The sequence below is a fragment of the Biomphalaria glabrata genome, chromosome 1 (assembly GCF_947242115.1).
Source record: "Biomphalaria glabrata chromosome 1, xgBioGlab47.1, whole genome shotgun sequence".
In the NCBI taxonomy this organism is placed as follows: Eukaryota; Metazoa; Mollusca; class Gastropoda; family Planorbidae; genus Biomphalaria; species Biomphalaria glabrata.
In genome coordinates, this window is record NC_074711.1 from 67571176 (window position 1) to 67594663 (window position 23488).

The window sequence follows — 23488 nt, forward strand, 5'->3', positions numbered from 1 at the left end:
TTATCTATTTAATGATGCAATCACCAGGTGAACAAAAGAGCTTTTGTGTCTGTCTTTGCTAATGGTGTCTATGTATTTTTAAACTGTAAATTAAAACTATGCTGGGTGAATAGGCCTATTAAGTTTTGTTTTATTTTTCAGTGTTAGCTTAAGGGGAGGGGAAACACTTAAAGACCAAATTTTTTATTCGTGCTTCAAATCTAATGTTATTATACAGGAATGTTATGCATGAGTACCCTATTAAGATGTTTTTTTATTTGTCAGTCTTAGCTTAAAAAACAAATTTTATTATTACAAAATATCGTGATTGATCAACCAAAACATAGTTGTTTTTCTCGTGATCATTTTTCTCATCTTTAAAAAAAATTCAAAAGAAGTTGTATTAGATATACAATTTAGGCTACGATTAGGAATTGTTTTTCGATTTTGACAATCCTCTATCCCCAAGATCTGACTTTTGATCTGTGACAAGCTATAGTCTCAATATCCATAATAATAAGGCTTGTCTTAAAAGAAATGCCAACCCTAAGGTAAGCATAAGTTTCTTTCAGCCCCATACGTAAGGGTGTCGTGTTTCGGTATTAACATGCTTGTATTTTCTGTTCTAACTATTGTAGTGATTTGTCTGCTCGGGTTTGGGGAGTCATAGGAAACGTTGCAGTCATCCTTAATAGTCTAAATCGAAGCCATTATTAAAAGTTGTTTTTAAGGGGCCAATTTTTAAAATATATATTTTTTTTTGTGATATAAATATACATATTTATTATATTCTTTGCGACATCCATGTAGATTTCACGATGGTATATTGATATTTTTGTTTTACCGTTAGTTTTACTATGCAATAGATCAATGGTCAGCAAGGAACGCCAATCAGAAACACTCTAAATCAAGGTGGGCAACTCTGCAACAGAACTAGCCTTACCATGCCTTGTGTACAGCCGACTTTTCAAAGATAGGACAACATAGCCCATCTTTGTGTTCGTAGGAAATGAAGTTGTGGCGGATGGTACGATGCAGCTTTTCTTCCTCCTTACTGCATTTTACCTGTTTGCTGGAACGTGCAGGAGGAAATGCTTCCATTACCAACAGTCTATCTGCCTCTCCTGGTGGACGTTTCCAGATATTTTTAGAATGCGGAAAACAGTAAAAAAAACGTTTTTAAAAACAAAGCTTTTATTAGGAAAAGCCCTGCACAATGGCTGCCATATATCTCCCATATATCTCAATAATTACTAAGACTAATATTGCTTTATTGATCGTTTATGGAAATTTGTTGTATTATAAGAATTATCTCCCCTTTTCTATAAAAAACACATTTCTGTATAATTCAATTTTAATTATTTAACTTTAAAAAAAAATTCATTGATTTGTATTATCTTTTCGACAATGAATAATTGTGCAAAATTTCAGCATGATCTGAGAATGGGATGTGGGAGAAAAAAGTGTAAAAGAATCTACCCAGACATGGAGAGAGTTGATATAAGCTTTGTGAAAATGAAAACAATTATCTCTATTAGAGTAAATAAAGGATCAATTTTGAGCCATATTTATAATGTACTTTTCTTTTGATAATCTAAAATTGACGTCATTGAAAGTTGACTTCTCTTGGCTCCCTTTTTCTTTAGACGGAAATGACGTCTGTTACTTCTAGTTGTAAAAAATATAAAAAGACTTGAAGTAGCTTATAATTTGTCATAAATTAGTCTTCAAATCTGAATGGAAAATGAACAGAAATACAAATCCTCGAAGCTGTGTACCGGTTGTGTCCATTCTCCTGTTCTCGAGTTTAATGATTGAAACGAGTTACGGCCAGATGGAGGACATCCCTGATCTGACAGAGACTGACTTCTTCAAAAACAGAGAGAAGCCATCCTATTTCTACTCAGCCCCTCAAGTAGATCTCCAAGACAAGGGATCCTGGCACATGCCCCCCAAGTACAGATGTGACGCTTGTCTGGCAGTGGGTTATCAGGTTAGATATGTTTCCTTATGACCTTTTCAACTAAGGAATGTTCTGTTCATGAGACAAGTCTGCAGCAGTACCGACTTCTGACTGGTAACGTAATGAAAATATTCGTAAGGTTGTTAAGGACCTCACACTTGCAGGTGTCTGCGAGGTCAATTGTCACTATCCCCTCGACTGATATAACAACTGGGTATGTTTTTATTTCAGTTAACTTCAACTTAGTATTATTATTAGATTGAGGTGGAGTAGAATAAATCTAGCATCTAATTCAGGTTGCCTGAATCAGCCAGGAAAACCTAAATTGACTTAGACGTTTATCTCTAATTAACATGCACGACTACATTAACACATGGATACCCGTAAGAAGAAGACCTAGTTTGATAATATGATATTGTATTTTGAAGAGATGCTGGTATTTTTAAGATACGAAATACAATCATCTGTTTTAATTATCATGTTTCAATCATTGCATTTTGTTTTGTCATTAAACATAGTTTTGTTCGTTCACAAATTAACAATCAGCAGACAATGATCCGTAAGAAAAATTATTCTAGTGCGTTGAAAACTAATCTAAATTTTGTTTTATGGCACAAAAAAAACAACAACAACACAAATGATTTTATCAATTATTGGAACTAATAATTCACTTAATGTTTTGCATTAATCTTAGATTTTACAAATCTTTCTGTTTTCATATTCTCAAAAACGAATCTTGTTCCTAGTAGTTTTCAAGTTTCTTATAAAGGGCACATTAGCTGCTGACTTGGCTTTAGATAAATGGATCATTTGTCTTGGGCCCACTTATGACTATGCTAATGTCATCCAAAGGAATGCCAAGAATTGAATTTGTCATCAACATAGTTGTAATGATACCATAGTTGCTAGTCAAGGCAGCTCCATTTATGATTTTTTTCTTGAGATGGACCAATGAAACCTTCATACCACAAGGCAGAGAAAGTTTGAAATCCATTATCCCTCTCCTAGACTCGCCTCTGTAGGCTGACGAGATACATGGGCACGAAGCTCCAGTTATAAAGACAGTAGTGGCAGTTTCTTCGGGCTAAATATCTCAGTTCCACGAGCAGGTCAAGTGCTGGGCACTTTTGAGGACGAAAGCATTTTGCCGACAGAGAATAAGTGCACTTCCCACGTTTGAAGATGGGAGCATTTCCCTGACTTAAAATGAGAGTACTCCCTTAGTTGAGAGTGAGTGCACTCTTCCGATTATGGATAAATACACGAGTGACACTAACAGTGTTTATAATGAGTACTTCCATTCTCTAGTTTCAGAAACAGTTTTACTTGGAAGAAATGAGGCGCTCAAAGAGAGGAGTTCCCCTGACAGAGTCACAGATTATAGATGTCGCAGATAAACTTTGTTCGAAAGGATTTCAGAGGTATTTATTTCGTTGACGTTTTGATTTATATTTAGCTGCCTCAAGTTTGTGAAAGAACTTTTAAAGATATTATTGCTACAACAGAGTTTTGGGTTTTAGAGCGTGTATGCTATAACACATTACTAGGTATTTCAAAAGTAGTAGATCTACATTTTCTGGCAAAACTGTCGGCCAGTAAAAGATTATTTAAAGCTTCCTTTAAACTACGAAGATTAAAATATCTGATGAGGATAAATTGATTAGTTGATCGGTTTAAGACGCTAGCTTGTTAGTAGTGATTGATTTGGAAGATATATTTAAAGGCTCTATAAATTATTTTTTTCTCTAAATGCTAAAAAAAGCATGGTACTTCTGGTTATTGGACTATGTTCAGTGAAGATTGATAATAACTACAGCACTTGATTGTTATAAGCCCATATTCAATATAGGCTAGTGATAGATACATGATATCTACTTTTCGATTATAAGCCCATAATTGATGTAGATTATTGTAGATAAATACTTAACACTAATTTTTCGATTATTTTCCCATCTTTGATGTAGATAAATACTTGGTATCTACTTTTCGATTATTTGCCCATCTTTAAGGTAGATCGATTCCTGATAAATACTAGTTTGTTATATGTTCATGTTGACTCCAGATACGGCGCAAAGACTGTAAATAATCGACCCAGACTGTCTGGAGAAGGATTGAAAGCTTACTATGAATATGGAATGACAGGTATTGGGCCTGGCTTTATTCAAAGGTAAGCAAAAAGTTTTCAACAGTTAGTCAGGCGTATCAAAGGTACGCGTGACATTGTGGGTGTGCATAGAAATCCACTATAGATCAAAATATCTGGGAAAGCACTAGATTTCATCAGGGAAATAGAATTAACTACGAAGATTGAAATATTTTGAGTATTATATTTAATTTATATATATATATATTTACAACAGATTTTGATGGTTACTAATATAAGTATTTACAATTTAAATGTAAAAAAATTGAATTATAAATAAGATTATAAGATTATTTTAATGTTTGAGGTGCAAGAGTTTTTAGAGTTCCATTTGGGATTCATTGGATAGAGGAATAGATAATACCGAGAATGTGCCAAATAACCAAAATTAAATTGGTTTCAATTATTTTCAATTATGTTTGCGTGAGAATGATGAAATACCAATAGAAGTAACTTCGTCTGAGAAATGCGATTCTTATTATAATTTAATAATTTTATAGTGAATGATTCAGTGAAAAGGATTATAAAATACAATTGTAGACATTTTTAATTTTTTTTTGGTCTTTCTTTTGTCCTCCTTTGTATTACTATGTACTATTCTTTGTCTTTATTTGTATGGCTAGGTACTATTCTTTATCTTCCTTTGTATGGCTTTTTACTATTCTTTGTCTTCCTTTGTATGGCTAGGTACTATTCTTTGTCTTCCTTTTTATGGCTATGTACTATTCTTTGTCCTCCTTTGTATGGCTATGTACTATTCTTTATCTTACTTTGTATGGCTATGTACTATTCTTTATCTTACTTTGTATGGCTAGGTACTATTCTTTGTCTTCCTTTGTATTACTATGTACTATTCTTTGTCTTTCTTTGTATGTGTATGTACTATTCTTTGTCTTCCTTTGTATGGCTATGTACTATTCTTTGTCTTCCTTTGTATGGCTATGTACTTTTCTTTGTCTTTCTTTGTATGGCTATGTGGAGGAGGATGGTAGCCCTACTCTTGTTTCGATCTTTATGGACTTTTCAGTTCCGTTGTTTGAATGTTTGACTCCCCAGGATGCAAGGTCTGTGCCAGGAGGTGGTCGGCCTCTTGGAAGAGGAAACTCTCTACGAGATGTACTTGAACCGAGGCGAACATCAGTTGGCAGAGAACATTTGTAGGTCATTTTGTACCAAAGTGGAGATGCAGGAGTATAAGGACGACTTAAAGACTATGGATTTGTCACCCAAAAATTACAAGGAAGATGAATAGAGTCTTTAGTTTTGTTTTGGGTTAGAATTAATGAGTGCGTCTTTTGGTGTAACATTGCCTAAAATAGGAGGAAGCTTGTGAACTATAGGAAATACTTCTTTGAACTTGACGTTTTAAAATGTGACTATTGATAAGGTTTTGTTTAATACAGTGCTTGGAATAGAACCTACATTTATAAATCTGAACACTAAGTAGTTTTTGTGTGGGTGTTTGTTAATTTGTTTTTTTAAGACATTCGAAGACTTTCAGCAATGACAACAATGTCTTATGATAAACATAAAGTATTTTTGTTGTTTTAACTCTCTCTTTCTGACATAACGATTTTAGTTGAACATAGATCTAGTAAGAATTAAAAAGCGACAAAATGGCACAGAATTATTTTAATAAAAATTCAGTAAAGTTCATTGAGCAATATAAGAATAACATTTGTTGCGATAGAATAAATTAGAGTTAAGGTCTTGACCTTTATGCCAATGTCATGTCCATACATATTTACAGCTATAAAAAGAAATAGTTGGATTGGAACATTTTCAAGATGAAAAATAAAATGAAGCGATGGTATGGAGGAGAAAAAAAACAAACAAACAAAACAAACAAAATAAAATCATGGTACATGTATAGATCTAGTGAAAACATTCCTTTGTACTACTTGCTTCTCAGAGGTATCACAGTGAAGAACAATAAAGTTTTATTTAAAATAATAATTATATTAAAACATCACTGGTATAGATTTATTGAAGCTCAATTAACACATTCTTTTATAGCTCAGCAGTTCGAATGAGATCAAGGACATTTCTGTAGTAGAACTGAGAACAAACCAACTGGAGAGCAGGTTGCAGACGTTCTACCAAAGACAAAGCTGCAGTCGAGAACGGAGACAAATAAAAAAAACATACTAGCAAAAAAAACAAAAACAAACTAAAATAAAATAAAAAGTGAAATCACTATGGAAACAAACTTTAAGCTTGTGCTAATGTGCTATAATATCTAGGTCACAGATGAATCTGTCAGCTGCCGTACAGTATCTTCCTTATTTTACAGATTCGAATAAATTCATCTTAATATTTAATTTTTATTTTGAGATTAAATATAAACAAAACTGTCTTATCTGTAAACGTAAACATATTTTTGTTTAAACTCTATATTTGTGACTATCCAGCACCATAAAGCCATGCATTATGTCTACCAAATTAAAGTCGCTTAAAGACTTTTTTGTTTACGGAGGCCACGTGGTACACGAAGCGGGAAGAAACGAAATAATTCTATTCAAAACAAATAGAAAAAAAACGTTTATTTTTAAAACTTCGCTTATATTTAGTGAAACTGCATCGATTATTTTGAGTCAATCATGTCATCAATCATGTGACCAATCATGTCATCAATCATGTCACCAATCATCAAGGAGAATGTTTCAAAAATTTAGAAAAAAAATATGTCTACTCGAATCAGAATTCAAACTCAAGCCTGCACGTGCTTGGCCACTGAGCTATTTGATGTCATTATACAAAACTGAAAGTTTTATTTGTCTACTGTTCGTGTGAAATAACATGTACAACATTTTGACCAGATCTACGGAGAGAGATTGATAAAAACGAGGTAAACATTAGCCAGTTAACACTATCTCACTTACTGAATCATTGAGCGTCGTTTAGAGTGCTAACATAATGTGTGCAACAGTAACTTTCCAAAAGTAATTCATAGTAAATTAGAAACTTCTAGTTGCCCTAACATCAAAGATTAACCTTGGCCTAAATATTTTATACATGTTAGCGCAGGGTACTTTTTTTTCCCGACAATCAATACACAGAGCATCAAAGACTTTCAGAATATAAAAGTATCCAGAGTAAAGGAACGAGTACCCCATACAACGAATACTTCACCAAATGTATCAGATGTCAGTGAATTTCATTGCATATATAAATATCTACTGGCTCGGTTACAAGTTATGTGCGATTAGAACCAATGTGATAGTAAGTTTTAGGACATTTTAATATTGTGAATGAAATGTACATCACATAGAGACTGTTCTTTCATTGCCAATAGCATGGAATGTCACGGCGCAAATAGACACACACTTAAATCGATTGATATGTTTTGACAAAGGCCCAAACGAATGGAATCTTTGAGCAGTATGTAGATGTGATTCAATGTTTGTAACATAACATGTGTATGTTTAAAACAACAAATATTTGGGACTACATTCAGTGCATCCCGATGCCCCCAACATTTTCTATTTACAGGTAAGTTTGAGATGCTGATGAGCGGGACTGAACTCACTTTGTATATATAAAAAAAAGTTCCACTTTTCAGATATTGCGATCTATAGGGCAGATGATGTTAAGGTCATCTGTTTCTTTGGACAACGCTTAACGAGAAGGGTGTCATGTGGCCAGCACAACGACCAACCGCCTTTACTTATCCCCAGCTAAAGTTGGGTACTCATTAAAGTTTCAGGTTCTGTAGGCTTGAGATCACATTTCAAGTCAGCAATGTGTCCAGTCTACAAACACTGTTGGTCACCCAGACTATCTGTACGCTTGTGTACATTACAAGACTTGTCACGTGTACAGTGTGATGGCACTCACAGGATGAACTAGGGGGAGCAACATTCTCACCCTCAACTCCCTAAGACAAGCTAGTCAAAGACAGGTCATACACCTGTCGCCAAGTCATCACTTCTAGAGTCATTGCTATTGGAAACAACTAGAAAAAATAATAGAAACATCTTTAAAAATACTGAATTCGTTCAAAACTATCCGGCTCTTTAGATGACTTTGTAACTCGACAGGATTCACAGATCTACTAAAAAACACTGTCCATTCTTCATTGTACGTGAAATTAGCTGTCTATGAAAACTTGAAGACCAAGAGGCAAAGACTTTGTTCTGTCTATGAAAACTTGAAGACCAAGAGGCAAAGACTTAGTTCTGTCTATGAAAACTTGAAGACCAAGAGGCAAAGAGTTAGTTCTGTCTATGAAAACTTGAAGACCAAGAGGCAAAGAGTTAGTTCTGTCTAGGAACTGAGATAGCAAAGGAGGAGAAACGCTAGCTAATGGGAAAACTCTATTTCAAAGTAAGTAAATGCAGTGAATGATTTATAAATTTGCATAAGTGGAAAATAAACGTTTGAGGACTTCTTGTAATCTGTGTTGTAAATAAGAGTTGATGTGGATTTGATTTTTTACATTGAGTTTGAGCTTGTATTCACAACCTTCACTTAATACTTTCTATAGTGTTTATAATAGACAAATTAGTTTCAAGTTACAATGTTACTTAAAAAAAGTTCTCATTCTGAACTATTCCCACATAAAAAAATGAGATTATTGAAGAAGTCATGTTCAATCAACATCGGCTTGTAAAAGCAGTTAAGTAGTTCTTCTAATGTAGTTCTATGTCTTGGTAACAGTTAATTAGTTCTTCTAATGTAGTTCTATGTCTTGGTAACAATGTTTTCACTCTAGTTAGTGATTATGAACTTCTGCTTTGATCTCTGCCTGCCCGTGATGTTTCGATTGACTTAGTTCGATCTGCCTCGCTGTCGGTGATGTCGAGGTGAAGGGTTCCCTGTGTTTGACGTACTTGTGTTCTGTTGTGTGGGATGAGCCGAGCTTGCATTTGTCCCCCAAGAGTTGCGTAGTCTCGCTCAGGTCAGCATCGGTATTTTCCGAAGACTCTGGCGTGTCGTTTATCAGGACAACGTTCTCTGAATAGGTCACAGTCTTGGTGGATTTCATTTTCACCGGAGATGCCGCCGTGCTCTCGGCATTTTCTGACTCAGACATCTGATCGGTGAGCGAGAGAGAAGGCACCAGGGGCAATGCCACCTCAAGAGCGACGGCGTCGGAGCTGCCCAAGCTCTGGTTGGAGCTGCTGGAGATTAGAGAACCTTTGGAATTCTTGCGGAGATCCTGGAGGTTTTTGTACTCGGGCTTCTTCTTCAGGTGGTAAGAGGCCACATAGTACTTCAAGAAAGCTTCCAGTGACCGCCTGCCTCGTTCTATCACAAACTTAATGTCTTCAGGTTCCAGGACAAAGTCAGTGGTCCCCACATGGCCAGTGTTGATACCAACAGTACGTTTTAAGTCCTTCTCCTAACAAGATAAAACAAAAACGTAATGTTATAATTAAACAATGTCATATAAATAATGTGGGACTTTTAATTTCGGGATCTAATGGGTACCTGACATTAGTTGAGGAAAAAGTAAAGGTGGATGGTCGTTGTGCTGGCCACATGACACCCTCGTTAACCATGGGCCACTGAAACAGATGACCTTTACATCATATGCCCCATAGATCACAAGATCTACATTACGTTACTATATAAATAGTATTTCTTATTCTCATTAAGACAATGTAAATATTGTGTACACCTACAAGCCTATTCTCAGAATATTCCTCTATATATGAAGCATTATTATTTGGTCATATATACAGGTAATAAACAAAAAATAAAACAAGCAGAGGACTTACATCTAGTGTACATTCAATGTTTCATATAAATTCATTGCGCTCGCTTTGACACACACAATTCTAGTATAATTAATAAGGTAATTGGACAACCTAACATTGCAATTATTTTAACTAATGCAAAGTGTGTACTTACTTGGACAAAAACAGGACAATGTGTACTTACTTGGACAAACAGGACAGTGTATACTTACTTGGAGAAACATGACATTATTTACTTACTTGGACAAACAGGACAGTGTGTACTTACTTGGACAAACTGGACAGTGTGTACTTACTTGGACAAACTGGACAGTGTGTACTTACTTGGACAAACTGGACAGTGTGTACTTACTTGGACAAACAGGAAAGTGTGTACTTACTTGGACAAACTGGACAGTGTGTACTTACTTGGACAAACTGGACAGCACTAGCGGATCCAGAACTTTGGAGTGGGGGGGGCGATTTTTTTCCAAACCCTAACCCTAACGCCCAGTAAACCCTAACCCTATACATAAACGTGCGTACAGCACACACACACACACACACACACACACACACACACACACACACACACACACACACACACACACACACACACACACACACACACACACACACACACACACACACACACACACACACACACACACACACACACACACATATATATATATGTATATATATATATATATATATATATATATATATAAGAATAAATAAGCAGTATTTCTCAGTATTTTCATGCATTCTTCGCTGCAGAAACGCATTCTCCTGACATCTACAGCTCACTATTCATCAGTGAGTTTCGGGGCGTAGCCCCGACGCTAAAAAGCGTTTTCTTGCATTTTTCACTGCAGAAACGCCTGCTTCTGACATCTACAGCTCTTTATCAATCAGTGGAGTTCGGGGCGAAGCCCCGACGCCAAAAGCGTTTTCTTTCATTTTTCACTGCAGAAACGCCTACTCCTGACAACTACAGCTAACTATTCATCAGTGATTTTCGGGGCGTAGCCCCGACGCATAAAGCGTTTTCATGCATTCTTCACTGAAGAAACGCATTCTCCTGATATCTACAGCTCATTATTAATCAGTGGAGTTCGGGGCGAAGACCCGACGCCAAAAAGCGTTTTCTTGCATTCTTCACTGAAGAAACGCATTCTCCTTACCTAAAGCTCATTATTCCTCCTATTAAAAAATGACTTTTTGAATAATGTTGTACTTGAAAAATATTCTAATATGAATTTATACGCCCTTAATACATTGCAAATAAAACCGATTTGTTCCTTGAAAAGATCAGATACCCCACATATTTAGATTAAGGCTTTGAGGATCGCCGCCGAAAAAAAAATTCGATAAATAATATTCAATAAAATTCAAGCATAGATTGTGAGTTATAGTCCCAAATTTAACTAGAAAAATATTAGATTGAGTAGAGGTTGGAAAAAAGGCTACTCATCTAAATCGTGACTCTTATAATGAAAATTTTTGTTTGAATTCTAACTTTTCCAAAGCAAAGTCTTTCTTAAAATAATTATGATAAATTTATGTGAAATTACATAAACTCTGTCTGGAAATGGGAGGGGCGGTAGAATGAAAACGATTTATCCTCGCTCCTTTTTATAATTTCTGCTAATAATTGCATTTGGCATTAAAGAATAAGGGTGGGGCCACTCGATACGAGAATTTAATTTATAGCATATATAAATTATATTAGTGGCTGATTTTTTTTTTACATTTTGTAATTTCTTAACTATAATACAAAAAGAAAAATTATTGCTTCGTCCGATGAGGGAAAGGAGATGGCATGTATCGCCCCTTCCAACTTTTTCCTTTTATATTTACTAATCATAAAATTTGAGATTAGAGTGTGGTGCGACATAACATACAAATGGTTTCACATATCAATTATATAGAAATTCAACTATTTTTGTTCACAAACTATGATTCCTCCATAAAAATATGACCGCCGCCCCCCACTCAGAGGGCTAGAGCGGGGAGGGCAGTACATGCAATCGCCCCCCCCCCCCTTTACCCCACCGAATCGGCCAAGATACCTGAAGGAGAGCGACATAATATCAAATTTATATATCAATGCAACTAATCTTGCTCACAAACTATGATTTCTCCATAAAAGTAGGACCGCCCCCCCCCCCACTCAAAGGGTTTAGGTGGGAAGGGCAGTAGAGGTTTCGCCCCCCCCCCTCCCACACACACCAATCGGACAACAGGGGAACGACATAATATAAAGATCGGTTAAAATATCAATAACAAGTTTTAATCATATAGATATTTAATTGATTCTTTTGGCAAGCTGTGATTTCTACAAATAAATTGGACCGCCCCCCCCACTCAAAAGTTTATGGTTGGGGGGGGCGGATTGATGCTATCGCCCCCTTCCGACCCCACCTAATCGGCCAACATACTAGAGGGGGGGCGAAATAATCTAAACATAGTTTGAAATATAAATAATTAGTATATATTATTAACATAAGTAATAAATTCGTATACAAATTGTGTGACTTCTATACTAAAATTCGTCCGCCCCCCCTTCGGGGGGGGGGGGGTCGGCCGAGTGGGGGGGGGCGATCGCCCCTACCGCCCCCCCCCCTGGATCCGCCAGTGCTGGACAGTGTGTACTTACTTGGACAAACTGGACAGTGTGTACTTACTTGGACAAACAGGAAAGTGTGTACTTACTTGGACAAACTGGACAGTGTGTACTTACCTCCACATAAACACGTTTAACGTTGGTCAGAAGTGTGGCCTGTAAAGTTTCCAAGAATGACGGTAAGCTTCGAATGTTGCGTCTTTGGTATCCAAGGAAACGGTATTGCATGTTGATACCTGTCTCTTCCATGAAACTGAGTAGCTCATTATAACTTATCTGAAAACATTGGCCAGTTTATTATAACTTATCTGAAAACATTGGCCAGCACTTTATAATACTATTTTAAATGCTTAATTATACTTTTTGTATGTTAAAAATATACAATAATAGCTCTATGTTGGCATTTCATTCGTTAGTTGTGTCAAATTAGTTTACACGTCAACGTATATAGGCCCTAAATAGTATCTTCTTATCTTGTAGATTACATTGAAGGCTAGACTTACTTGTCCATTGGAATCTTTATCCAGATATTCCAGAATAATTTCTGAATCCACATCACCAAATAAGACAAGTCTTTTACTTAGTGGAAACAAGTTTTCCTGCGAAATATAAGCAATGTACATTTACTTTCGTTCTTTGATCTTATACATTGAAAGTTGGCATTAGAAAACAGCTTGAAAAGGTTTTGTTTAACGACCACGAAATTAAATTAAAGCAGTCTTTGAAATAAGGAGATTTTATATGATGTAACTCATAAAAAAAGATGCAGCAATTACGATAACTCACATCTTGTAAAGCAGCCAAAAGCTCACTTCTGCTAATGGTGTCGTTTCTGTCTGTGTTGTGCCTTCTCAAAGACTAACATTAGTGGAAGAGGAAAATATTTTTTTTAGATAAAGGCAATCTTCCTGTCTAGTATTATAATTGATTAGGTTAATTTAGATTAAGGGAATTTGATATCAGCAAAGTGAAATCATATTAGAGACTTAAATAATGTACTGTAGGTGGATTTAGAGTGCATTAACACATTATCGTATTCATATGGTAACTAAATTTAATGTTGATGTTAACACTCACATATCAACCAAAAGCTTTACTTTCTAAACAGAAACAAATACTATCCATTCAATGTGGAGCAACTCAGGGACTTCTAGTGCCTAGTTCTAAGCTATAAAAGCTTTCAGTTTGCACTCGTGACGTTTCTACTGACGACCAAGGGTACCAACAGTATTAACAAAAGTATTGTCAAGAACTTTTTAAAATGATTATTAGCTGATTGATAGAGAGAGGCAGTGGGTAAAGAGAGAGAGAGAGGGAGAGAGAGAGGGGGGAGAGTAAAGAAAATGGATATGGACTAGAAGATAGTAAAGGTTGGAAGTCCAAGAAAAGAAATTCAATTCTGCATTAAAACGAGACAAATGTCAACAGAGTAAAGTCAACATCTAATTATAGAAATGTTGGCCATACTCAAGAAATACTGGCTCTTGAAACTTCTCTTACATAGGCTAGTGAATAAAAAAATGATATGCGTAATAACTGGCTTCATCCCAGATCGCAAACTTGAACAACCTTACAAGACAAAAAGATAACACGGTACAAACCAAAATTTATTTTAAAAAATTTTATTTTTTTTCAGTATTTTTTTTTAGACCAGCAAGTATTTCTACCTGAAATTTCTTTTAAATCGAAAACAGATATTTGTATGTAGGTCAGACCTCTATGCTAAGCACTTTAGCAGAGAACAGGGGGAAACAAGTGGCGAGAAGATGACGAGATTGAGGCGAAAGGTTCTAAAGGGAGATAACCTAAAAAATGTTCTTAAGTTGCTGGTCTTTCTGTCCTTATGGCTCTCAATTTTCTTAGAATAACTTAGAAAATAAACAAACATACAAACAAATATTGCTATAACTAATCATTAAATATAAAGATACATAATTATAAGATACGGTCTGGAAAGCATCAAGAAAGGAGACATATGTTTTGAAACCCAGGACATTTCATCAAGTAAACGAAGTTAAATCACACTGACATTTAATAGGTACATGCAGGCTACACTCCTACGAGCACTAGTTCCCCTCCTCCTCTGCTGTGTCCTCTAGACTAAAAACTTACCCTAAGAAAGGCGTTCATGGCGTGTACTAAACGTCTATGTTCCCTGTCAGTCTTGAGCTGAAGTTTCTTCTTCCGTATCTTGGCCCTGTCGGCAACAAGGAACATTCAATGTGAAAGATAACATTGGACACAACTCGTCACAATATTGTATGCATGGGAAACATATGAGTTGAATAGGTATTGTGGGAGCTTTTGTTTGACTCGAGTCATAAGCTCAGCTCTTGCTAGTCAAAGTAAACAAAAAATGAAACCCTAGTGGCTGATTTTAAAGGCCGAATTTTAACAAATGTATATATACATATAAAGATCGAGAAAGAATAAAAGGGGAAAGAGAGAGAGAGAGAGCAAAAGAGAGAGAGAGAGAGAGAGAGAGAGAAATAAGGAGAGAAAGAGAGGAGGATAAAGAAAGGAGAAATATGTAGCAGGGAGGTTGGAAAGGGGTGGAGAGAAAAAGAGTAGAATGAGAGAAAGAGAGGGGCGATAGATAAAGAATGGAGATAGAGAGGGAGTTTTAGAGAGAGAATGGGGAAAAGAGAGAAGAAGAGTAGATAAAGAATGGAGATAGAGAGGAAGAGAGGAAGAGAGAATGGGGAAAAGAGAGAAGAAGAGTTAGAGAGAGAAAGAAAAGGGAAGGAAAGAAAAAGAGAAGGGGGTTGAAAGAGGAGAGAAATGAAGGGCAGAAAGGATTGAAAGAGAATGAGAGTAGAGAGTGAGAGAGACAAGAGAATGGAGAGAGAGAGAAAGAAAGAGAGAGAGAGAAAGAATGAGAAAAAAAAAGAGATAAAGTCTATGGAAATGTTGCTACTAAGTGTGAGGTTGTAAGTATATAGTTTATGTTCTAAACAAAAGTACGACTGTTTCTGTTGCTAATTTAAAAAATGATAGAAGCTGTTTTCAAAGTCATGATCAAAAGTTTTTAGGAAATGAAAAAAATTAGATGTATATTGTTTCGACATCAATAACGCTAACTCCAATATTTCCCAGTTGTTCTATGAGTAATACTGCTTCTTAATAAAAAAAAATGATAAGTCATGTTACATTTAAGAAGTCATGTAGAGAGGACATCTAAAGACACCCCCCCCCCATTGCTTTAGACACCTACCTGGCGAGTTTCGTATTTGGCAAGTCTTGTAACTCAACACCGTGTCGAAGGTTTTCTAACTGGTATTTCAGTAGGTCTTGTTCATTGTCTGAATACTGCATATACAATACACAGTGAGAGGTAATATGTAGATGTATACTGGTTCATCTATATTATAAAGTAGAATGTGAGGGGTATGTATGTATGTATGTATGTATGTATGTATGTTACTTATAGACATCAAAACCGCTTGACCAATCTTGATAAAACTAGGCAGGAATGTTCCTTGGGTACCAACTTAGACCTTAGTGAATGTATTGTAGCCCTAAAACAAATGTAAGACCCTCAAAAAAAATAAAGTTGTCCGACTCTATTACAGCTATAGTATTTTATGGATCTAGGCCATGTCTACAATGTTGACATAAGAAAAGATAGAAAGGATTTAGACCTAGATCTAATTTTAAGAAATACACTTTGCGCAGATAGTTTTTTACTTTGACACATAAAAATACAAAAGAAGATCCATTGATTTCATTATATAATAAAATTAATCTTCAATTTTGTGTTTCAAAAGCATTTTTTACATTAATTAGTTCCTTATATCTGTGATTACAGATTTCCTGACGAACATTCTTTCATTAGACAATACCGTAATGAATCGCGTACTAAAAATTAATTCGTTTAATTGTTTACTTTATAATCCCATCCCTAGATCTAAAACTCTAATTCAACTCTAAGATGATAAAACTTCTCTTCGCACAGATAGTTTTATACTTTAACACATAAACATATTAATTAAAGTCCATTCATTTCATATTTTGATCAAATAAACATTCAAATTTGGTTTTCTAAGTAAAGCTACATTCGTTTACGAAAGCTGCGAAGCCGAGTTGAGATAGGCCTAGATCTATATTCATTCATGAATCGCGTACTAAAAATTATTTCGTTTAATTGTTTACTTTATAATCCCATCCCTAGATCTAAAACTCTAATCCAACTCTAAGATGATAAAACTTCTCTTCGCACAGATAGTTTAATACTTTAACACATAAATATATTAATTAAAGTCCATTCATTTCATATTTTGATCAAATAAACATTCAAAATTGGTTTTCTAAAGTTACATTCGTTTACGAAAGCTGCGAAGCCGAGTTGAGATAGGCCTAGATCTATATTCATTCATGAATCGCGTACTAAAAATTATTTCGTTTAATTGTTCACTTTATAATCCCATTCATTTAACAAAGCTATCGCTCTTTTCGTTTTTAATAGATAAGAATGTATCGACTTCGGGTAAACCATTTTCGCAAAACTAATTTTATTTTCGTAGCGAAAGAGAAATAACGTGAAAGGATCATTAGCTACGTTTAACATACATCTAAATCCAATCCACTAGATTATTCAAAAGCAAATGTTTTAATTAAAAAAAAAATGGATTTAAGCCTATTAGCTATTTTAACATTGACACATTCGCTTTACTTATTACATTATTATTTCGTTTAATTGTTTACAAAACACTCTCAGTGACTATATCGACAGTAATGCGCAAATAAAGACCCGCGGGTCGCGGGTAACATATGTCTAGTTGTAAATAAGAACGATAATGTTAGCGGTCATTTAAGGACACAACAATGTCGTCATTTTGGCTCTTTCATTTATACAAGAATTAAACATAAAACTTGGATGATGTTTATGAAAGTTTTGTTCGTAGTAAACATTTTAAACATACAATCTATTATTACATCTTAACAAACAGGTAGGGAAAACATTTCACCTGACATTATCATTGGGGGAGCTATTAGGCTGGCTGCCCCAAAAAATTGGGATGTGATTAAATTTTGAAAGAATTCAATGATACATTGGAATCGAAATGTTAGCGTCACAGGTAATCAATAACTTAGTTTCCGGATGATACTAAAAGGTGGTGAGGTGTAAACTTAGTTGTTGGAATTTTGGTGGAAGAGAAGATGGTCACGATATGATGAAGTGTCAGTTGAAGAGCAGACAGCTAGTTAAGATGTTATAGAGTCTCGGTGGAAGAGAAAACATTCAAGATGTGGTGAAGTCTTTGTAGAAGAGAAAGCAGTCAAGATGTGATGGAGTTTAGGTGGAAGAACAGACTGTCAAAGTGAAGTGAAGTGTTGGTGGAAGAGAAAACAGCCACGATGTGGAGTCTTGGTGGAAGAGATGGTCAAGATGTGATGGAGTCTCAGTTGAAGAGCTGACAGTTAGTCAAGATCTGATGGAGTCTCAGTTGAAGAGATGGTCAAGATGTGATGGAGTCTCAGTTGAAGAGCTGACAGTTAGTCAAGATGTGATGGAGTCTCAGTTGAAGAGCTAACAATTAGTCAAGATTTGATGGAGTCTCAGTTGAAGAGCTGACAATTAGTCAAGATGTGATGGAGTCTCAGTTGAAGAGCTAACAATTAGTCAAGATTTGATGGAGTCTCAGTTGAAGAGCTGACAATTAGTCAAGATGTGATGGAGTCTCAGTTGAAGAGCTGACAGTTAGTCAAGATGTGATGGAGTCTCAGTTGAAGAGCTGACAGTTAGTCAAGATGTGATGGAGTCTCAGTTGAAGAGCTGACAGTTAGTCAAGATGTGATGGAGTCTCAGTTGAAGAGCTGACAGTTAGTCAAGATGTGATGGAGTCTCAGTTGAAGAGCTGACAATTAGTCAAGATTTGATGAAGTCTCAGTTGAAGAGCTGACAATTAGTCAAGATGTGATGGAGTCTCAATTGAAGAGCTGACAGTTAGTCAAGATGTGATGGAGTCTCAGTTGAAGAGCTGACAGTTAGTCAAGATGTGATGGAGTCTTGGTTGAAGAGATGGTCAAGATTTGATGGAGTCTTGGTTGAAGAGATGGTCAAGATGTGATGGAGTCTCAGTTGAAGAGATGACAGTTAGTCAAGATTTGATGGAGTCTCAGTTGAAGAGCTGACAATTAGTCAAGATGTGATGGAGTCTCAGTTGAAGAGCTGACAGTTAGTCAAGATGTGATGGAGTCTCAGTTGAAGAGCTGACAGTTAGTCAAGATTTGATGGAGTCTCAGTTGAAGAGCTGACAATTAGTCAAGATGTGATGGAGTCTCAGTTGAAGAGCTGACAGTTAGTCAAGATGTGATGGAGTCTCAGTTGAAGAGCTGACAGTTAGTCAAGATCTGATGGAGTCTCAGTTGAAGAGCTGACAGTTAGTCAAGATGTGATGGAGTCTCAGTTGAAGAGCTGACAATTAGTTAAGATGTGATGGAGTCTCAGTTGAAGTGCTGAGAATTAGTCAAGATGTGATGGAGTCTCAGTTGAAGAGCTGACAGTTAGTCAAGATGTGATGGAGTCTCAGTTGAAGAGCTTACAGTTAGTCAAGATGTGATGGAGTCTCAGTTGAAGAGCTGACAGTTAGTCAAGATGTGATGGAGTCTCAGTTGAAGAGCTGACAGTTAGTCAAGATGTGATGGAGTCTCAGTTGAAGAGCTGACAATTAGTCAAGATTTGATGGAGTCTTGGTTGAAGAGATGGTCAAGATGTGATGGAGTCTCAGTTGAAGAGCTGACAGTTAGTCAAGATGTGATGGAGTCTTGGTTGAAGAACAGACTGTCAAAGTGTAGTGAAGTGTTGGTGATGGAGTCTTGGTGGAAGAGCAGGCAAGATGTGGTGGAGTCTTGGTGGAAGAGCTGACAGTTAGTCAAGATGTGATGGAGTCTCAGTTGAAGAGCTGACAGTTAGTCAAGATGTGATGGAGTCTCAGTTGAAGAGCTGACAGTTAGTCAAGATGTGATGGAGTCTCAGTTGAAGAGCTGACAATTAGTCAAGATTTGATGAAGTCTCAGTTGAAGAGCTGACAATTAGTCAAGATGTGATGGAGTCTCAATTGAAGAGCTGACAGTTAGTCAAGATGTGATGGAGTCTCAGTTGAAGAGCTGACAGTTAGTCAAGATGTGATGGAGTCTTGGTTGAAGAGATGGTCAAGATTTGATGGAGTCTTGGTTGAAGAGATGGTCAAGATGTGATGGAGTCTCAGTTGAAGAGATGACAGTTAGTCAAGATGTGATGGAGTCTCAGTTGAAGAGCTGACAGTTAGTCAAGATGTGATGGAGTCTCAGTTGAAGAGCTGACAATTAGTCAAGATTTGATGGAGTCTCAGTTGAAGAGCTGACAATTAGTCAAGATGTGATGGAGTCTCAGTTGAAGAGCTGACAGTTAGTCAAGATGTGATGGAGTCTCAGTTGAAGAGCTGACAGTTAGTCAAGATTTGATGGAGTCTCAGTTGAAGAGCTGACAATTAGTCAAGATGTGATGGAGTCTCAGTTGAAGAGCTGACAGTTAGTCAAGATGTGATGGAGTCTCAGTTGAAGAGCTGACAGTTAGTCAAGATCTGATGGAGTCTCAGTTGAAGAGCTGACAGTTAGTCAAGATGTGATGGAGTCTCAGTTGAAGAGCTGACAATTAGTTAAGATGTGATGGAGTCTCAGTTGAAGTGCTGAGAATTAGTCAAGATGTGATGGAGTCTCAGTTGAAGAGCTTACAGTTAGTCAAGATGTGATGGAGTCTCAGTTGAAGAGCTGACAGTTAGTCAAGATGTGATGGAGTCTCAGTTGAAGAGCTGACAGTTAGTCAAGATGTGATGGAGTCTCAGTTGAAGAGCTGACAATTAGTCAAGATTTGATGGAGTCTTGGTTGAAGAGATGGTCAAGATGTGATGGAGTCTCAGTTGAAGAGCTGACAGTTAGTCAAGATGTGATGGAGTCTTGGTTGAAGAACAGACTGTCAAAGTGTAGTGAAGTGTTGGTGATGGAGTCTTGGTGGAAGAGCAGGCAAGATGTGGTGGAGTCTTGGTGGAAGAGCAGACAGTTAGTTAAGATGTGGTAGAGTCTTGATGGAAGAGTAGAGAGTCAAAATAAAGGGGATTTATTTTTCTTTTTTGTTTCAACTATTTTAATTTTTTTACTTTTTGGAAAGTTTCTTCAGAAATGAAGAATTTATCTCCTACAGGATTGTAGGAGATGGTAGCGGGCAGGGTTTGAACCCTGAACATCGTGACGAAAGTCTAAAGCGCAACCAGGCAGCCATTAAATAGAAGACATTAGAAATGTAACTGCACATCCTGATTCTTTCATTTTAAATTTTAAAGATTCCTATTCAGTAATCTAAATTTAACATCTCGAAAAAAAAAGGCAAACAGTGTGTTTAGTAATGTTGACATGGCCACACTTAGTATTTAGATATGAGTTTAGTCCAACTCTTTATTTTGTTTAAAGTCCGAGACATTTCGTCTCGCCTAAGGTTAGAACCTCGTAATAGTTCAGTCTTTCAGGTGCTGTTTTAATTTAGCGGCCATAAATTTCATGCACCATTTGCTTCAAATTCATTACATTTTGTGTGTGGGAGTGTGTGTGTGTGTGTTTTATTCTGTACTTTGTAATCTACAATGGCATGCAGGGCAGGAACAAAAGTCTCCAGCTACCGATACATTGACATAGTCAGTAGTGTGTATGGTTCACTGATTTCAGTCTGGTGTAAGTCTTCTCTGACACTTTACTGCACTGATGACTAAGAAGTCTAGAAAATATCCCGGGGGGTTAAATGAAAAATCTAAATCTAACAAACTTAAAAAAATATGAGAAGGCAGTCGTATCTTGAGCTTACGTCTCTAAGTTACATTTCTCAGTTACATTTCTATACAACAACATACAGGCATACAGGGGTTTGCTTTTAACATAATAAACGTCCAATAAAATAATGGGTATAATGGTCTAGCCTGTGTAACATTGTACTTTCTTTGAGGCCAGCTTCTACAACTTACCAACTGCATACCAAGTGTTTTCTCATTGTAAATGCCGAATCTCTCAGTTCTCTCTAGAAGTCTCGGAATGTCCTCCAGGGGTTGAAGTCTTTCTAAAAAGTTATCTTCGGGCTCCATAGACAGCCACCAGCCTTAAAGAAACACAAGCATCCAGTGGGAGCAAGAATAATATAATAACATTCCTACACTATATATATATAGTAACGTGTAACAATAGCCAGTCTTTTGTTAAGTGTGCTTGAAGTCTTGAAAAAAAAAGGCTACAAAGACAGTTTGTGTGGAAACTCAAATTTAAAATCGGCCCCCGAAGTGGTCCACCCAGGCAGATACAAAGGCAGGTTTATATATTTTAAGAAAGAATATCAGAATGAAATTCTATCCTATCAAAATCTAATGACAGAGAATAATGGAGAAAGAAAGTTGACAGAACCTGTGTGGTGCCCCAACAGTCCAGCAGACCAAGGAATAGGTGACAGTGAAGGTGGAACCTCATATGTCATTTAATGATGATCTAATTGATCTAATTGTATATAGTGATTATGTAATTGATCTAATTGTTTTGCAAAGGGTCAATCTCTTATTCAAAGTCTCAAGAAAAAATCAATTCCATGAGTTAAGCGTCATATGAATGTATAGTTGCACTTCATTTCACGCGATAATATAAAAAACAACTTATTAATTGTTGTTTTAAATTATGTTCCACTTATAAGGATAAGATTTTTTCTCAAAAGTAATTTTTTTTGTAAATGTAATAGTCAATATGACAGGACTTACTTAACTTTGCGACAAATTTGTAAAAAACATATTTACAAAAAATCTAAAATCGTTTGCATAAATGTGTTAAAAAATATGGTAAATGGCTATCTCCCTTATTAAATAGCCTCCTGTGTTTGTTACTATTAATAGTGAATAGTTGTAAAAAATGGTGTATTTTTTATGAAAAAACTGCATGAATAGTTGATTTTGAAAATTACATTTTTCGCTTTTAGAAAAAAAAAAGTAGCCTTTGCATCAGAACTTTGAATGGACTAAAATATCATGATGTCTGATTTTCAATATCTTTTCTAGTTTACGAGATCTAAACGGGACGGACGGACGGACAGACATTCCACACAAAGCTGATGGCGTCTTTTCCCCTTTCGGAGGCCGCTTAAAAGTACTTTAAAAAACAACAAAGCTTACATAGGGTGTATTTGTATCAATAATTTTCGATTATTCGTGTAATTTAATTTGAGATAGATCTAGACTAACAATAATAAATCTGTGCGATTAGAAATATTTTTAACAATTGTTTTTGTTTAGCGAAAGTTTCCTGCTTTTACTTTCTTGATACGCTATGATGCTATCGTTTTTCTAGACCAGTTGGGAAAGGGGTTATCTGTGTAACGTTTACTGTGATCGCTTTTAAAATGCAATAAATATATATTATTCGACTTATACAATTTCTTTCCCTTGTTTGATGCCAAACAAAAAAAATGAATTACCAACCGTTAATTAACTAATTGGTTAATTTTTAAATTGATTCTTGTGTTGTCAAGTAAAAGAGATAATAGTGCAAATTTCAGCCTTATCCAAGATTGGTTGTGGGACAGAAGCGTAAAGAGCAAAACGTGAGCCCGGGGCAAGGAACTTTATTGGCGCAACCCCCCCTACCATTTTCAGAAACATAACATAGAATTATAGGCTTATAAATAGAAGTATTTAATACTAATATAATACAAATAACCTTAGAATGTATTACCTAACTAAAATACTACAATAATTTTTTGGGAGCCTCTCTGCGTGTGCCGCCCCCTGAAAGTGGTGCCCCCAGTTCTCTATGTGGGAGAAACAATGTGCACAAACTTTTTACCAGACAAACAGACAGAGTGAGTTAATACAAGCTTTGTAAAAACAGAAAATACCCACGGAATGATGAAGCGATGCAAGACGTTTGATGAGAACAACTGAATATGAGTACAAAGTAAACTTAGAGTGAATGTAATGTTCTAAAAGTAATCTCAAGCCATGGTAAGAAGGAAAGATAATGTTGGACTACTTGTGAGAGAGACAGTACCAAGGACGAAGAGTCAGTATATGAGTCCAATATTTAAATAGATT

At 36.0% G+C, this 23488-nt stretch overlaps 2 protein-coding genes across 5 annotated transcripts in view; one reads left to right on the forward strand and one right to left on the reverse strand.

The window, feature by feature from the left end:
- The first annotated feature begins 1626 nt into the window (after positions 1 to 1626).
- Positions 1627 to 5522, forward strand: LOC106061304 (marginal zone B- and B1-cell-specific protein-like). Its single transcript, XM_013219389.2, has 4 exons — positions 1627 to 1972; positions 3251 to 3363; positions 4005 to 4109; positions 5142 to 5522. Exons 1-4 carry the CDS (start codon positions 1724 to 1726, stop codon positions 5335 to 5337), a joined length of 663 nt encoding a protein of 220 aa, XP_013074843.2. The 5' UTR covers positions 1627 to 1723; the 3' UTR covers positions 5338 to 5522.
- Positions 5523 to 5702: 180 nt separating this feature from the next.
- LOC106061303 (uncharacterized) overlaps positions 5703 to 23488 on the reverse strand; it is a 51801-nt gene continuing 34015 nt past the window's right edge. For all 4 annotated transcript variants that reach the window (XM_056010105.1, XM_056010090.1, XM_056010080.1 and 1 more), the window contains 7 exons: positions 21389 to 21519; positions 15610 to 15704; positions 14508 to 14592; positions 13182 to 13253; positions 12899 to 12994; positions 12513 to 12671; positions 5703 to 9429 (listed from right to left, as the gene is read on the reverse strand). In XM_056010105.1, the coding sequence (XP_055866080.1) occupies positions 8800 to 9429; positions 12513 to 12671; positions 12899 to 12994; positions 13182 to 13253; positions 14508 to 14592; positions 15610 to 15704; positions 21389 to 21519 (1268 nt within the window). In that variant the 3' untranslated portion in view covers positions 5703 to 8799. The remainder of the gene's footprint in view (positions 9430 to 12512; positions 12672 to 12898; positions 12995 to 13181; positions 13254 to 14507; positions 14593 to 15609; positions 15705 to 21388; positions 21520 to 23488) is intronic.

Excerpts from the sequence above, each read along its gene's own strand:
- LOC106061304 (XM_013219389.2), top strand. The coding sequence starts at position 1,724 with ATGAACAGAAATACAAATCCTCGAAGCTGTGTACCGGTTGTGTCCATT. Across the intron at positions 1,973-3,250 it reads GTCTGGCAGTGGGTTATCAG|TTTCAGAAACAGTTTTACTT; the intron begins GTTAGATATGTT and ends TCCATTCTCTAG. Across the intron at positions 4,110-5,141 it reads GGGCCTGGCTTTATTCAAAG|GATGCAAGGTCTGTGCCAGG; the intron begins GTAAGCAAAAAG and ends TTGACTCCCCAG.